Below are 15032 nucleotides of genomic sequence, written 5' to 3'. Positions count from 1 at the left end.
GAGTCCCGTTCGATTTAACCAGTGGACGCATCAGCACATTTACTCCTTGAACGTAGCCTCCAAGCAGACCATCCTGATTGGCAAGATGAAAGTTTGAGCTTTCTGCTCCCAGGCTGTAATGCAGCGTCAACATTATCCATAATCTTAAGCTTGCACTCCCACTGTGGATTTATTTTTCTACAGCTAATCAGAATTACTCCAGATGCTTCACATTTATTTAACAAGGACTGAGCTTTCTTGAGAGCTGCTGATCAAGTAATAACTCCTTCACCAACAGCTGTCTAAATTTGCTCCTTCACCAATAGCTGTCATGCTACATTTGACTGCTGAGCTTAGTTGTTAAAGCATCTGTCTGTTCAGTTCATTTGTGTCCTCAAATCTGTTTCATTCAATTTACACTTTTTTATTGCATCTGCTGACACAGACACAGAAACACATACATACATAAGCCATGCACAAATTGCATAATGAGACCACTGTTAACACATTTTTTTAATTTGTATTATCACATAAGTATAGAGAAGACCAAAGTACAGCACATGGCAAAGGCAGTAGTATTTACAAGGCCAGGAGCTACACCAACAGTTTGTCTGGAAGCTGTACAAATACGCTCTTCCACTCTACTTGCAACTCAAATTGTATGTTCATAAAAAATACAATCTTGTGAGTGAGCAAAGCCCCAATTGTACTATGTACAATTATTCAGTTACTTTTACATTTTATAGTTACATAGAATTTGCAAGCTTGTCAGGTTTAAAAGATTAAATAAAATATGTTTTTTTTGTAAATCTAGTCTGTTTTTTGCTTGCAAATAATATAAATAACTTAGATAATTGCTAAAAGCTGCACAGATAAAGGGTACAGTAAAATGTTTTAAATAACAGATAACCTACACAGCACCATGTAGGGTTGGGAGACATTACAGTAGATTTGCAGCATGTCAGAGTAGTTTCATATGAACAACTTGTATAAATCAGTATACATAATTCCATCTATGATGGTCATCAGGTTTAAATTCACACACTCGAGCACCCACACACAAACAGACACAAAATACTCACTATTTTAACCACGAAATGAAGCCTCCCTTTTGCTCTACTGATGACGCTCATGTATTCCTATGCTACAATATTTAAATACATTCTTTTAGGATACAGTAAAGGTCTTTCACTTCCGTGAAGGATTGCACATTTCCCCTTGATAATTAAAACAACATAACTCAAAGAGTATTATTTAGCTTTGGTGTATCATTTGTCAAATGTGAAAGTTGCTGACCTCAGTAGCAAATGGTTGCTTTTTTACATTTTCTATTTTTAGTGCAATAAAAACCCAAGTTTCTTTACAACTTCAAAGTTGCTTGTCTGTTTAAATGCAACAGAATGGCAGCATGTCTGAAGATCCAACTTTATGATATTCTGGTGTACTAAAGAAAAATAAGCAAGGACAGTTTTGGTTATTCCCAGGGGGAGAGTAGAGTACTTAACTACTGAGATGATAGCAGCAACCCCAGACAGGATCAGAGGCTAGGAATGGCACAGGAATCTGTGCAAGTCTGAGTGTCGCAACTGTCAGACCACCATCAAAGGGTTGAACCTGAAACTCTGGAGTCTGGGAGAAAAGCTGTGACAGCTTGGTAGCCCTGGGCTCGCCGGATCATGTCCCGAATTTCTCCATTAAGTTCCATTAACTTGGCAGAAATTTCTGTTAGGTCCTGCTTTGAGCCCACCAGAGCAAAAGTTCCTGTTTGACCCAAAGACTGATGTCTGAAGTAGATACTTAATAAGGTCTGGATTTCATCCTCAGAGTGGCTGCCAAAGATGTCATTTGGCCACATTGTTCTGCAAAGACAAAATAACACATTGTTCACTTGCTTGACATCAAAAACTCCCAGGGCAATGAGCATTTTACTTTTTCTCACCTGCACTCACGAATATAGCGAATGGCCACTGTAAACTCAGTGTTCTTCAGACTCTCCAGGATTGCCTGCACAGCAGCCTCCGAGGAGCTGAAGGTGGGATCGAAGCAGCAGCTCTTATGTGCAGCAGTCTCATCATTCGTCACTGAAGCTGCTGCTATCCTCAGGTTTTTCTTCAACTCATTTAGCTCTCTGGACATATTTGTTAGCTGAAGGAGTGGGATTAATATTATTAAACAGTGACATGAGACAGTGAAAAGAGAAGACAATCAAATACATGCCATACCTACCTCAGGAACAGAGCTTATTGCATGGACCTGTTCAATCAGTTTACAGTAGGACTGAAAAAGCAGTAACAGTTGAAAGTGGAGTTTGTAGAGTCTCTGACAGAGCTCTAGTTGCTGAAAGGAGGAGATAAATGGTTATTAGAAAAAAGGGATTTAAACTGACTAGGTGTCTTTTTTATAGGTATCATTGAAGACTTTATTGAGTATATTCAGAGCCCTGCATTTGGACAATAGTGAACTACTGCAAAAACTGTTTGTAAATAGATACCAGATTTACAGCAAATAGACAAATACCTCTAAATATATTTTTTTTCTGAAAATATATTTGTCTTCTATAGAAAATAATAGAAAATAGTATTTAGGACAGAGAAGCCTTATCCAACTTACAGCCAGAGACTCCATTTGCTACAAAGAAAGCATGTTACCGGACAGAAAAGAAGCAAGGACAACAGAGAATCAAAAGAAGGGCATGCAATTTTCCATTATTTTTATTTGTAAAGTGGGTTGTAGCAGCACAGCTTATTTTACTGGCATGCACAGAAGACAAAAAGTGAGGATCAATGTATGTGTAAATTACAACTTAAAGGAAGGCTGAAAGTTGCCATGAATTCATCAAAACAAGCCAAGCAAATTGAGAATTTTGCCAGTTAATTAGCACAAATACACTCACTCTGGTGGGAATCTTAGCAATGAAATGCCAAGAGTTAATAGCAAAACTTTCTATTTTGCTGTTTTCATTGCTGTAATGAAGTGAGTGAATTGTTTACTGCTAGATTAAATGCAATGATTACATGCCCAGCAGTGCTGAAAATGATCACAATGCACACTGGATATGAGACTCAATGTGACGTGCGGCAACTCAAGGTTGTCAGAAACGTGACATTTATATAGGGTTAGAAAATTAGAGGTAACACTCACACAGCTACAGTATCACACAGTAATCGTAATGCAAGAAGTATAGTACGAAAGGTCAGTTAAAAAGGGTATCCTTTCAGTAAAACCATTACTTTTGTAAATAACCATTATAACAGAATCAACGTGTTGTTGTTAATAAAATAACTGCCACAGAAAATAGTAAAACAGTATTTTTTTAGAATCTTTCAGTTAATATGACAGCATGTTAGCTATTACCTTTTCGCCATGCTCTGCTGGTTGACATGTTACCACGGTGCCCCCAAGACTCCTGGGAAAAGTGGCCTTACAGTTGCTCAACCACTGTGAGTAAAAGAGACAGCATAATCACAAAATAAACGACTCACTGTCAACATATAGTAGATGTTTCATTTAGACAAGGAAACACAGAATGAAATGTTCTTACAGTGAGAGCTGCCTCCTTTCTGTTGTTGTAAGTATCAAGATACTCCTGAAGTTCCAACACACTGAATTTCATTTTTTCCAGGAGTCCATATGACATGATCTGCAAAAACAGTGTTTTGTTGCTGAATTTTTTCAACTAAAACTAATATTAATCATAGTCTTAAAAAATATTAAAAACTGTCATTCTACTCACTGTGTCTGCATCAATAAATAGTGTTGGACACTCTGAGCAGGATGTCAACATCTGAGAAGATCTCAGAAACTTTGAACCTAATCCCCTCAGCCCATCACTGAGGTAACTCACAGCATCACAGGTCAAAGAACAAAATTTGGTCTGGATAGTCTGTGAAGCAAAAAACATACTGGCTGTCATACTTTAAAGTAACTACTGAAAAAATTAATGTACTTACATTTTGCTATTATTTTTATTTTTTTGCTCTAAAATTCTAACCTATCAGCTTTGATAAGTGAAGTGAACAACTTCTGGTTAATGAATCTCTGAAGATTTTCAAGTTGAAAGCATCTACAGTTGAAAGCCTCTATTTTATAATGAATCAATTTGACCCACTGTTTATGAAATTCAGGTATTGAATACCTGAAAAAGAGAAGAAAACACATGGAATGTGTAGACTGCACAGGATCCATCTGAGTCAGACACAAGCTGATTGATGTGACTTCGCCAAGCCTCTTCTGCATCATCGCACACTTCTGGTTGGAAGGCTGCGAGGATGGCAGAGAAGAACGGTGACGGTAGCGGGGAAGAACGGGATTCCAGCATGTCATCTTTTTCCTCCTCAGCGAGACTGAAGGAGCATAAAGAAATGTTATTACTTTATCATTTTAATGTAACTTCAATAAATAATTGAGAACAGATGGGAGCACATACCTGGGTAAACTGTTGTCAAGGTCCAATTCACCTTTATAATCACTGTGAATTATATACTTTGTCAAACTGTCACCACAGTGAAATTCAGAGGGTAGTTCACTGATGGAGAGTGCAATATTTTCCTCATGGATGCTGTTTTCATCTTCTTGTGAAACATCATGCTTAAAGAAGGCAAGAGGAACAAATGCGTTTTAAAATTTTTGGCAAAAATACTTAGGTTATGAACAACTACCCAGGCAGCATGCAGTAAAAGTTATTATTAACTAAAATTGGTTCCTTCTGTAACACTTTACTATCAAACAGATAATTTGTGGGTAAAATGGATACACTAACCTTGCCATGGGACCCTATGGATACTCCTTGGGGTGTTTTCTTTTAATTGGTAAATTTAGAGTGTGTAAATTGTGCCAATTAATTTGATTACATACACAATTTAATTCAGCCAGCTTTGTGGCCCTTCACAATCATGTTTTGGGACAGGCAATGTGTAAACCTTTTTTGAATTCCCACATGCCAAGAATTTTTAGTTGTTGCTTAGAGCCACACACACAGAAGCAGTAGGTATACACATTGCCTTAAACAGATAGACACAAAAAAAGAGATACATTTTTTTCAATTACTGACTATGACCCATTAACAACATGATAATCTCTGGCAACATTAAAGTAAGGTGCAAACTAGCCTGTAGCCCAAAGCATTATGGATTGCCTGCTTGCAGGTTTTAGATCATTTTCCTTCAGCACACCACTACTGTAAATAAGTATTAATTATTCAACTATGAAGAAAGGACCAGCTCATGCTCTACTCTCAAGTGTGGAAAAATCACAGCATACGAAATAATACCTAACATAGACTGAACCCAAAGCACATATAAGACCCAAGACATTTCACAAGAAATGATGCAAGAGGACAGCACCTATTTGGCAAAATTAGTAAAGAACTCTAGTATAGAACTGCGATAGGCATTAGTAGCTCCCAGAATCTCAGACACTCTGAAGCCCTTATTCACCCGTTGCTTCGAGTCCTCTGGTAGTTGGACCTCGAAACTAGGATTTTTGGTGTTCAGAGGAGCTGAATCAGTTGCAATTGTATCAGAAAAAACGGAGGGAGAGTCCATGTTACTGATCTCTGCTGTAGGAGAGAGGCTGACAATCTGAAAAGAGACAAAGTCAAACTTGTTGGAACTGTCTCGAAGTAATACATCTGTATTTTTCTTCATAAAAATAAAGGCAATTGAGAGCCACTGAAAGCTGAAGACACTGGATTGCAAAATGTAACACTGTAAAATCATTCTTAATCTGCCTCTAAGCAGTGGCAGAAACAAAAGGCATTTTTTCAGTGATTTTATCTTCATTATGACTTTCAGTGATTGGCATCCAAACAGGTAAACTTACAAGCTGTGACTGGGATAATATCTGGCTGACAGTGAGGGAATCTTCCTCAGATGACTCGTCTGAGTCTTCATGGGTGAGCTTTCTGAGACTGGGCATGCTGCTGGATAGCTGACTTCCCTCCAGGGGCTGCAGGTCATTTCGGTCAAGACTATCCATGGAGCGTCTACGTACACCCCAGTTGAAGCTGTCCGTAGTCTCTCCCTGCAACAGAAAATGGCCTTGAGTTACCAAATGCCAGGGAAAGTATACCCCTTCTCTAAAACAGCCACATGTGCACACACACAAACGTCATACACCCATTCACACAACCATGCAGTGCAGGTTCAGGGAGGGAGCAGTCTCCAGGAGAGGTTTTCCCGTCTGAGCTAAGAATAGATGAAATACTGGAACTTGACATAAAGTTTTCTCAAACTACTACCAAAGTAGTCTGAATGATAGTGAAACAGAAAAATGATTTGTGCTTGAAAGCAACATGTCACTGCCATACATTAAATATTTTAATCCAGTGAGTTTTTGTTTGAAGTGCTGAGTGACTTTACTACTGGACATGAGATGTCAAACAACTTCCACATTCCACCAAACCTCCACATCAACAGCTGAAATGAGGGAGACTTCCTGTAGTGATTAGCTTGATACCAACCACTGATGGCAAAGCAAAAGCTTTGATTAGTGCTGTTTTAAAGTAAACCATAACTCCATTTGAGATTGGAAAGAAAAGTTGAATGCGGACACAAATCTTTCTTTAACCTGCTGTGTCTTTAACTGTTTGTGTTGCACTTCTGTTGACAACAGCATTTTGGTCTCAGTGTTATTTGACAGCACCTACTTGAGCAAGGTTGAGCAGTTTAATGTGCCTTTACTCAAGGGAAACCAATGTGTTGAGCATTCTGTAGTAGAAGTAGGGTGTGTTGTGACTGCATAAAAACAGCAATGTGTGCAGCGTGAGCGGAATGAAAAAAACCTGAAAATGAATACAGCTTCTCCTACTGTGGCTCCATGTGGCACTACCATCTCATATGAGATTTAAAATTAAAACGCAGGTCATTTAAAATCCCATCATGTTGACTAGATTTGAAGGACTAGTAAAGTTTGTGTGTAAAATTTTATTAACTACAAAAACTAACTGGGAAAAATCGCAATATGTTGGAAATGAACACTGGTGATAATTATACCACGAATATCCTTGATTAAGTACTGAAAAAGGATATAGGATATACAGTAATGGTATATCAAAGGGGAGCTGTATGTAAAAAAACAATATTTGTTTTCTCATGATAACCAGGTAAATGATTAAGCACTGTTTAAATCAATTGAAGGTATAATTATAAATTAGCACAAAAACAGTGACCCTGGTACAAAATGCCTTATGTTAACATAGGTTTTACTAATGACTATTGGATGTTCACTATAAGAATGATAGTCTTACATGATGTTTGTAACAGAAGTACAATACTAAACTTACTGAGTTTCCAATACTCTGAGTGAACATTTCTGACACTATATGAACATTGCAGAATGTTTTGCAAATGATATGGCATGCACACACATCTGCTACTTTTGCTGTCAGTGTGGCAATTCACTGAACTATCTGCGCAAGCAAACAAACTCATTTAAAGAACAAAGTAAAAATGTAAAATGCCTAAATTACATACCTGTAGCTCCTAGATAGCACAGACAGAAAAAAAGCAGAAAAAAGAAACCCCATTACACAAAGCAGGCAGACCTGAGCCAACACAGTACACTAGTGCTCTTCAGCGCAAAATACTCTGGCATCTTCATGCTAATCGCACTCATATTTTTCTTACTGATAACACTACTGCATTATAAGTTTGATTATATTGTCCAATAAATGTGAAAGGAGATCAGAAGGAGGATAAATAACTTTTTTAACTAATGTTTTAAAACTTTTGAGGTCATGTGACGCACCTCTCCGTCTTCAAGCTCTACATCCAGGAAGTCAAAGTCTCTAAAAACTCTGAACTGCTGCTCTGAGGTGGTGTCATCTGTGTTGTCTGCTTCCCGGGTGCCATCATCAGAGGCCACCAGGCTGGGCTGGTGCTCCATGAGGTCTAGCTCCCCACAACTGGAGAAGATCACCTATACAACAAATACAGAAAATGAGAGAGTACTTAAAGCTATTTTTTTTTAATGTATGATAATAAAAATTTGCCGGAGTCTTATCTTACCGAAGGATTTTTTGTAAGTCCCACTTCTTGTCCACATAAAGACAATACATTCACCAGTTTCTCCCGTGTTCTTTTCTGCAGAGTGAAAGCGGTGTAACAGTTCAACTTCACATAAACTACATCACAATTTTAGGGCCAGCTTACTTTTTGCACTAACTCTGTATTGGAGATGCTGGGTTTTTCAGCATCTCCAAATTAGTTCTGGTTGATAGGATCTGCATTCTGCATGCATTTATATCTGGTGTCAACATGTATTTTTCCTTTTTGAGATGTATACAGATGCAAACCATATTTTAGCACTGGGTATAAATGGGGCAATAATACGGTAAAAAGGCATCAAATGGAGTCTTTAGTGTATTATTAATAATACTGGTACTGAATGAAAAGAAGTGCATACCTGTGATGACTGAGGTCTCTTCCAGCTGACTGGTACCAAGACGTTGTTGGACGTAGATCCAGAGGAAGTAGAAGAGGTGCTGCAAGTTACTGCTGTGGTCCTACTCTTCACATCGTGTCCTGGAGAGTGCTGTAGGTCCTCAAAACGTCGACCAATCACCGGTGTCTAACAGCATAGGCACAAGCAAATGGACAAGTGCAGACAGAAACTTTGATGAGTCCAGGAAAATGTGAAGAAGAGAAAGTCCCTTTCAGTCATTCCATGACTCTGGCTCCATGGCAGCTCCGGCTTCTTCAGGACTTCGACAATCCAAGATGACCATAAAATGATCAATTATTCATAAGTGGATACATATTTTTTCATATAAAGTGTTTACAGTTTTTATCCCACTTGATATTCAAAATGCATGAAGCAACTGAGAAAAAAGAAACCTGCATTTCCACAGTCTAAAAATATCTGGGTATATTAAGACATATCAGTAGTTTGTCCAGTTCGTCTCAAATTTAAATATACACTCTGTTGGCTGTCTACTAGAACTCACTGAGACACATACATAGGAAAGCACCAAAAGGTTGACATCATTTCCTGCTATTCATGAACTACACAAACACCTCCCTGTTCAGTTCCCACACGTACACCACTCTGTCTATATCTTTGACATCACTTCCAGCTCTGAACTGCTGGTCTAATTGTGTTTACCTTTCGAGCCTTCAAGCTAATGGGGTATGGTAAAAAAAAAAGATACATTAAGGAAAAAGGGGATTGCTTTCTTTCCAAACAGCTTTAATAGATTCTACACAACCTTAACAAGAACCACACCCAGGAAAATACAGGAAAAAAACTGTGGCAAACATACTAAACTGTCCTTATTCTACAGGGACATTAAAACCAATTTAAACACATGCTTTAAAAGAAAGTCAGTCTCTAACCTCAGATATGTCAAAGTGGAAATCCAGAGTTTTCCCAGGCAGGGCCTTGGAGGTGCGGTCCCAGACACGGCTGATGTCTTCATAGAAGAGATCACTTTGTGGGGATGAAGGCTGCACCAAACTGGCCGATCGTGAAACCACCAGCTTCAGGATATTCAGTGCCTCTCTCCAATGGACAGTCTATAGTCAGCAGAGACATACACACAACAATTAACCCATATACACAGACAAAAAACAACACAACCATGTGTTTAGGAAGAAACAATCACAAGTGCCCTTTGTGTGTTTTAATGGTAGTTCTATTTTTGGAGACAGAGGTGTCCTGGCATATGGTTTACAGGAAGATAAGAGAAAATAGATTCAGTATGAGAATAAGCAGAGATGTAGCATGAAGCAGACAGGCAGACTGTTTATAGTTTGGGTGTGTCTACTGTGCTGACACAACACAGCTTTTTTCTTTTTTTCCCTTGAACACTTGCAAAAGGAACAGGGAACACAGGGTTCTCAGTCAGACCAAAATGCCTAAAGATTTCCACTGATTACATCAGATCTAACTAGATCCAATACAAATCTTTTCATTTTGACATATACTCACTCACACATACCTTAGTGAAAAGTATTACAGAAACATTCTAAAAATATAAACAACCATTAACAAAAATTAAGTATTAGACACATATTTCTATGTTAATGTTTTGTTTTAATTCACCTGGACAAATTTCTCAATTGTCTTGAGCACCTCCATGTTGAAGGGTTTGGCTTGAATTCCTGCCAGATCCATGTGACTCAGGAGGCTGTAGATGATTTGTAAAAGAGTCTGCTGCATACTGGGGAGACCTTTTTCCAAGAGCTGTTACAACAGAATTAAATTACACTAAATTTAACATCGTTTAAGAAGCTATAATAGTAATAAATAGTGTACAGTCCTTTAACAGCAGCTCAGCAAATTAATGATTAGCTGATAAGGAACGAACCTCAGCCATGTACATAACCAGGTTGAAGGTAATATCCGAGAAGGCTTCGTGAAGATATCGGCACACCACACTGACCCAAGAGAAGCAGTCTCGTGTGTAGGAGTGTGTTTTATACAGAGTCATGACATGAGCAAGATTGGAGAGCTTGGCATTCTTCTCCTCAAGACATACCTACACACAAAAAAATGCAACAGCTTAAAACATACTATTATCTCAGTGAAAACGAGGGCAGAAATGAGTCAAACCTGGGCTATCCTCTCAGCAACATCTTTACAAAACTGCGTGGGCCCATCAAAGTTCTGCACAAGATGTGGCAGCAGGCAGAGAACATTCAAGGGAAAACCTAGTGGATGAAACAGACAAATGAATGCAATGTTTCACATAGGAAAATTCCCACTGAGTTATGTGGTATGTACTTTTGTAGATTATTATAAAAATGTTGTGTTTGTTTATGTACTGGCACAAAACAACAGCTTACATGTAAACTCTAAGAATATTATCAGTCTTCAAAACGCTATCTATCTTTCCCTATATTGTACCTATGGCTTGTGATGTGTCCACTACAGGCATTCGTGACACAGTCGTGAGTTGGCAGAAGAGCTGGAGTGTGAGGTCAGTGGTGGACATGGAGGTGAAGCCTTTTAGCAGCAGCTGCTGCAGCCCAGTGAAGCTGCTCCAATTCAACTGACTTTGCAGTTTTTCCAACTTCTCCCTGTTCTCCAGTTTGTCTAGTGACATGTGGCCCAACAGCTTATTCAACAGTCTCAAAGACATCTGGTACTCAAACTCAAAGTCTGACTCCATCAGTGACACTGCCACCCAGAAGATGGTGGCCAGCAGGTTGCTGGGGTGGTTGATGTTGGTTGGATCGCTGATGTCTTGCGAGGAGGATGAGCTGCGGGTCTTGGCTAATAAAAGTTGCTGTTCACAGGCTTGGATATGGTCCAGTGTAGCACTGCGTGGTGGATCAGACCACCTGTCCACTTCTCCAAACTTCTTGGGGACAGAAGAGCTCCTCTGATGTCTGTTCCTCTCATCTCCTCTAAAGTTGAGCTGCCCTGTACTCTTTCTGTTTGACAGCAGCTTAAAACTGGTCAGAAAATCAGGAGAAGAGGTTCTGGAAATGAAAACAAACAATAAAATTACATATGTGTGTGTGTGTGTGTGTGCCTACATACATGAAATAGGAGTCATATATGTAGAGAAGGCACAAACCTAGTCAAAATAGCCATGAGATCAGTGTTCTTGAGACATTCAGCCAAGTTATCCACCACAGATTCCAGTGTTAGTAATACTTCCATTACATAGCCCTGCAACAGAGAAAAGGCACATTTAGAGTTCTGTGGAGAATTATTGTTATTGTTGTGTTCACATGGGTATATGAGGGACACACACTAATGTTCTAGGTTTAAACAGTGGTTAAACAGTGGTTAAACAGTGGTTAAACAGTGGTTAAACAGTGGCAGTGAGGCAGCAAAGATGAAACCTCTTTCTTTAATCCTAATGTACAATACTTTCATATCCACATGCTCACACACTTCATGTACATATATAGACAGAACACTAACCTGTACTTCTTCCCCATATTCACCAACAACTTCCACCAGCCTTGAGAGCAGGTCAGACACAGCATGGGCGGTGATGGGCTGGCGGAGGGCTCGAAACACTTGGAAGGAACGTCCAGCGTAATGACGCGATGAACTACACAAGGCTGTCTGCAGGGCTATGTCACTAAGCTGCTGCTCCACGTGGAAATCTAATAAGGACAGAGAGGGGAGTATACAATTGAAATGAAAATGGGAAATATTAAGTGGTAAAGGCAGGGGTCTGTAGTGTCATCACTGTTTAGGGGATACAGTACTGTTACCTGACTTGGACTCTTTCAACACAGATATCACATGTCGCAGAAAGTTTGTTAGTTGCACAGTGCTTTTTGAAATTTGGTTCTTTGGTGAAATGTCTTCATGGCACCAGAGTGGTCCATAAGGTCTATAACATAAGGAAAAAAGTTTCAAAACAACCCATAAAACACAGTGTATTGTCTTTGTGAACTTCTACATTGTTAGAAATGGGACAGTTAGATAATTATTCCTGTTACTGTGAGTCTGTTTAGCCTATGATTTATTATATGTACTTAAAGTGTACTGAACAAATAAAATATAAAACATCCTCAAACATCCCAATATTTCAAGGGTTTGCAAGATGGCAGAATCTATTGCACTATGCTGACAACACCACTAGGTGGTAATCCACATCAAGAAATATGAAAAGTAAAGCATATCAGCAGGCCATTTTTAACTGCTTTAGAAAAACTATTTTTCTGTATAACAATTTTATTGTGTAAAATACTTTGAACCCATAAGTAAAACTACATTCACTGAATGGCTGCACTTGCTAGTAAAAGATTGTAACGAGAGAACTACAAATCTGTATCAGTACCTTGTTGTTAAAAACTCAATAAGCTTGTTAGTCTTCTCATCGATTTTATTGGAGGCCACCAGCTCCTTCACCTCCTGTGAGATCTCAGGAAGGTTATTGTTGCTTCCACCCAGGCTCAGACTGGATGATGTAGAAGAAGAACTCAGACCAGAGTCTGGAACAGGAGATGACTGGCATTCCCGTAGGAAGTCAAAACCTAAATACAGAAGAAGAACAAGTGTGTGGTCAGAAACAGCTTAGAGAGGTTTGTGAGGATTATTGATTTCATTTCCATAACTGAAATGTTAGAGATGTGAGGAGTTTGGCAAGAAGTGAACATGCAAGGAGAAGAATGACCTGTGTTTTAACATGGAATCTCAATCCGATTAGCTTTGTCTACTTGTATCTATTGAATGCAGGGAGGTGCCAAGTACATGTTGCTCTAATTGTTAATTTAAAAAAATTATTCTTTCTGCAACATATTACATATATAGAAATATAATTGATAATTGGAGAGAGTACATTGCAAAAAAGAAGAAGAAAATAGAATGGCTTGGTATTATTATAATAAAATCCATTAGTAAATATTTTTTGTATACAAGTAGAATCCAAATGGTCAATTAGATAAAGTATACTCTGGATATTGAAAAATTTCTAGACATTTGCAGAAAAAGGGGGGCAGGGGAGCCAAACCAGCCTATCTGGGCCCAAGCAGATGGCCCCAATTTGGGCAAGAGGATAAAAATAGCAGAATGGAATGCTTTAATCAAGACCTTTGATGTCCTCTGTGCTCAGTATTGCTTTTGGCACACTGTCCAAATATTTTCTCCCCAGATAAGAAACTTATCTATCCTCTGCAAGAAATATTAGCCATTCCTTCCTGATGTTCAAGTGTGTCTTAGCCAGAGGGAAGCGCAATGTGTCAAATGCCAAGCTGCTCTGACAGCTGGACCCAGGTCCTCCTCAGCTTTTTAGTAATAAACAGCATTTGTAGCTGAGAAACCTCACACTGGTGAGTATTACTAAAGGCCCATATTTTTACCTGAAGGCAAGTATTCTGACTGAAGGCTTGCTTTGCAAGTGAGGGTCTTGGTGCTGTTGATCTCATGCATCTGCAATAAGACCGAGGCTATGGCCTGGAAGTTGTTGTTACGCGACAAAGTGATGAGCAGGTGAAGAAGAAGACGTTTGCTGTGCTCAAACACCTCTGGACGGTAGTGATCCATGCCTGAACAAAGGATCAGACCAGTCAATCTGTTACAGCACACTGCAAACTCTTAGACTCTGGGGGAGCTTTTTTGTTCAAGCTCCTTTCTCATGGATTCATCTTGATCCAAAAATTAAAGTAAATGAAAGTGTCTGATTTCAGCTTTTTAAAGTTAAATTTCCACTAGAAACCGAAATATTTCTGATTTGACTGACATTAATATTTCTGGTTTACCTGAAATTATAATTTCATAGTCTTTTTCAACCATAGCTCTTAAATGTTTAAAAAGATTTATGCTGTATTACATCCAATATGCACATATTTGATGTATGTGTTGTTACATAGATGAGTCTTACATAACATTAACATGATAGCCTGAACTCACCCAAAAAAAGGGCATGAAGAATTAAAGGTAGGTGCATTGCCCAGTCCTCTGTTATACTGTGGTCCACCACCATCTCTGTCATAAAAATGACCGCTATATTAGACCTAGAACAGACCAAAACACATAGTGTAAAGTTTGCCACTTACAGGTAAGTTTAAAGGCAGATTTAAATCAAATCTAATCTAAAAAACATAACCTTATGTATATATTTAGCATTAATGTGTATAGGTGTCTAACCTGTGCAGTGGTCCTCTGGGAGTGATGGTCTCTGGCAAAAAGTCCACCAATGGAGCCCAACATCCTCCATTTGGAGGCATAGGCAGAGGATGGGGGTGGTTGGTCTCAACAACAACCATCAGCCAATCAGCATAGGGGGGCAGAGGTTCACCTAAATGGTTACAAATATACTGTTTACATGTATCCTACTCCACACATCTGACAAACCCCGATCAGAAAGTGTAAATTTATGGATTCTTCATAGCAGGGCATGATTAGCATGTGGGCAAATAACACAGATGAAAGATATATTTAAACACTACTTTCAGCATTATACAGAGTGTAGTTGTCAAAAGGGTATTTCAAGATTTCTTCCATTGTCAAGTTATTCTCACCCACAATAGTCTGCAGGACTAATTCCGACCTGTTTTGGGGTTACTGGCAGCAGTGCAGAAGTCCTGGGCTTGACCACTTTTATTTCAGTGCCAGTTCTCACAAAAACCTTTTAAAGGCCACTCTGG

The 15032-nt window shown here is 38.9% G+C and overlaps 1 protein-coding gene across 11 annotated transcripts in view; it reads right to left on the bottom strand.

Annotated features, from left to right (window-relative positions):
* Positions 1-474: 474 nt before the first annotated feature.
* Positions 475-15032, bottom strand: part of frya (furry homolog a (Drosophila)) — a 47953-nt gene continuing 33395 nt past the window's right edge. For 8 of the 11 annotated variants that reach the window (XM_026320570.2, XM_026320520.2, XM_026320529.2 and 5 more), the window contains exons 37-62: positions 14533-14683; positions 14296-14399; positions 13746-13931; positions 12725-12920; positions 12153-12274; positions 11854-12041; positions 11501-11595; positions 10825-11402; positions 10531-10628; positions 10286-10456; positions 10021-10161; positions 9312-9491; positions 8383-8547; positions 7986-8060; positions 7726-7896; positions 7452-7460; positions 5800-6000; positions 5415-5558; positions 4406-4566; positions 4115-4322; positions 3713-3862; positions 3521-3619; positions 3334-3417; positions 2206-2316; positions 1919-2124; positions 475-1838 (exon numbers count right to left, since the gene is read on the bottom strand). In XM_026320570.2, the coding sequence (XP_026176355.1) occupies positions 1580-1838; positions 1919-2124; positions 2206-2316; positions 3334-3417; positions 3521-3619; positions 3713-3862; positions 4115-4322; positions 4406-4566; positions 5415-5558; positions 5800-6000; positions 7452-7460; positions 7726-7896; positions 7986-8060; positions 8383-8547; positions 9312-9491; positions 10021-10161; positions 10286-10456; positions 10531-10628; positions 10825-11402; positions 11501-11595; positions 11854-12041; positions 12153-12274; positions 12725-12920; positions 13746-13931; positions 14296-14399; positions 14533-14683 (4253 nt within the window). In that variant the 3' untranslated portion in view covers positions 475-1579. Of the gene's footprint in view, positions 1839-1918; positions 2125-2205; positions 2317-3333; positions 3418-3520; positions 3620-3712; positions 3863-4114; positions 4323-4405; positions 4567-4738; positions 5559-5799; positions 6001-7451; positions 7461-7725; positions 7897-7985; positions 8061-8382; positions 8548-9311; positions 9492-10020; positions 10162-10285; positions 10457-10530; positions 10629-10824; positions 11403-11500; positions 11596-11853; positions 12042-12152; positions 12275-12724; positions 12921-13745; positions 13932-14295; positions 14400-14532; positions 14684-15032 lie in introns of those variants that run through there. The other 3 variants (XM_026320536.2, XM_026320561.2, XR_003296435.1) reach the window with 2 other exon arrangements.

This window comes from Mastacembelus armatus, chromosome 13 (genome assembly GCF_900324485.2).
Source record: "Mastacembelus armatus chromosome 13, fMasArm1.2, whole genome shotgun sequence".
Lineage (NCBI taxonomy): Eukaryota > Metazoa > Chordata > Actinopteri > Synbranchiformes > Mastacembelidae > Mastacembelus > Mastacembelus armatus.
The sequence above is the reverse complement of the archived record's forward strand: the minus strand, read 5'-3'. Positions and strand labels throughout refer to the sequence as shown.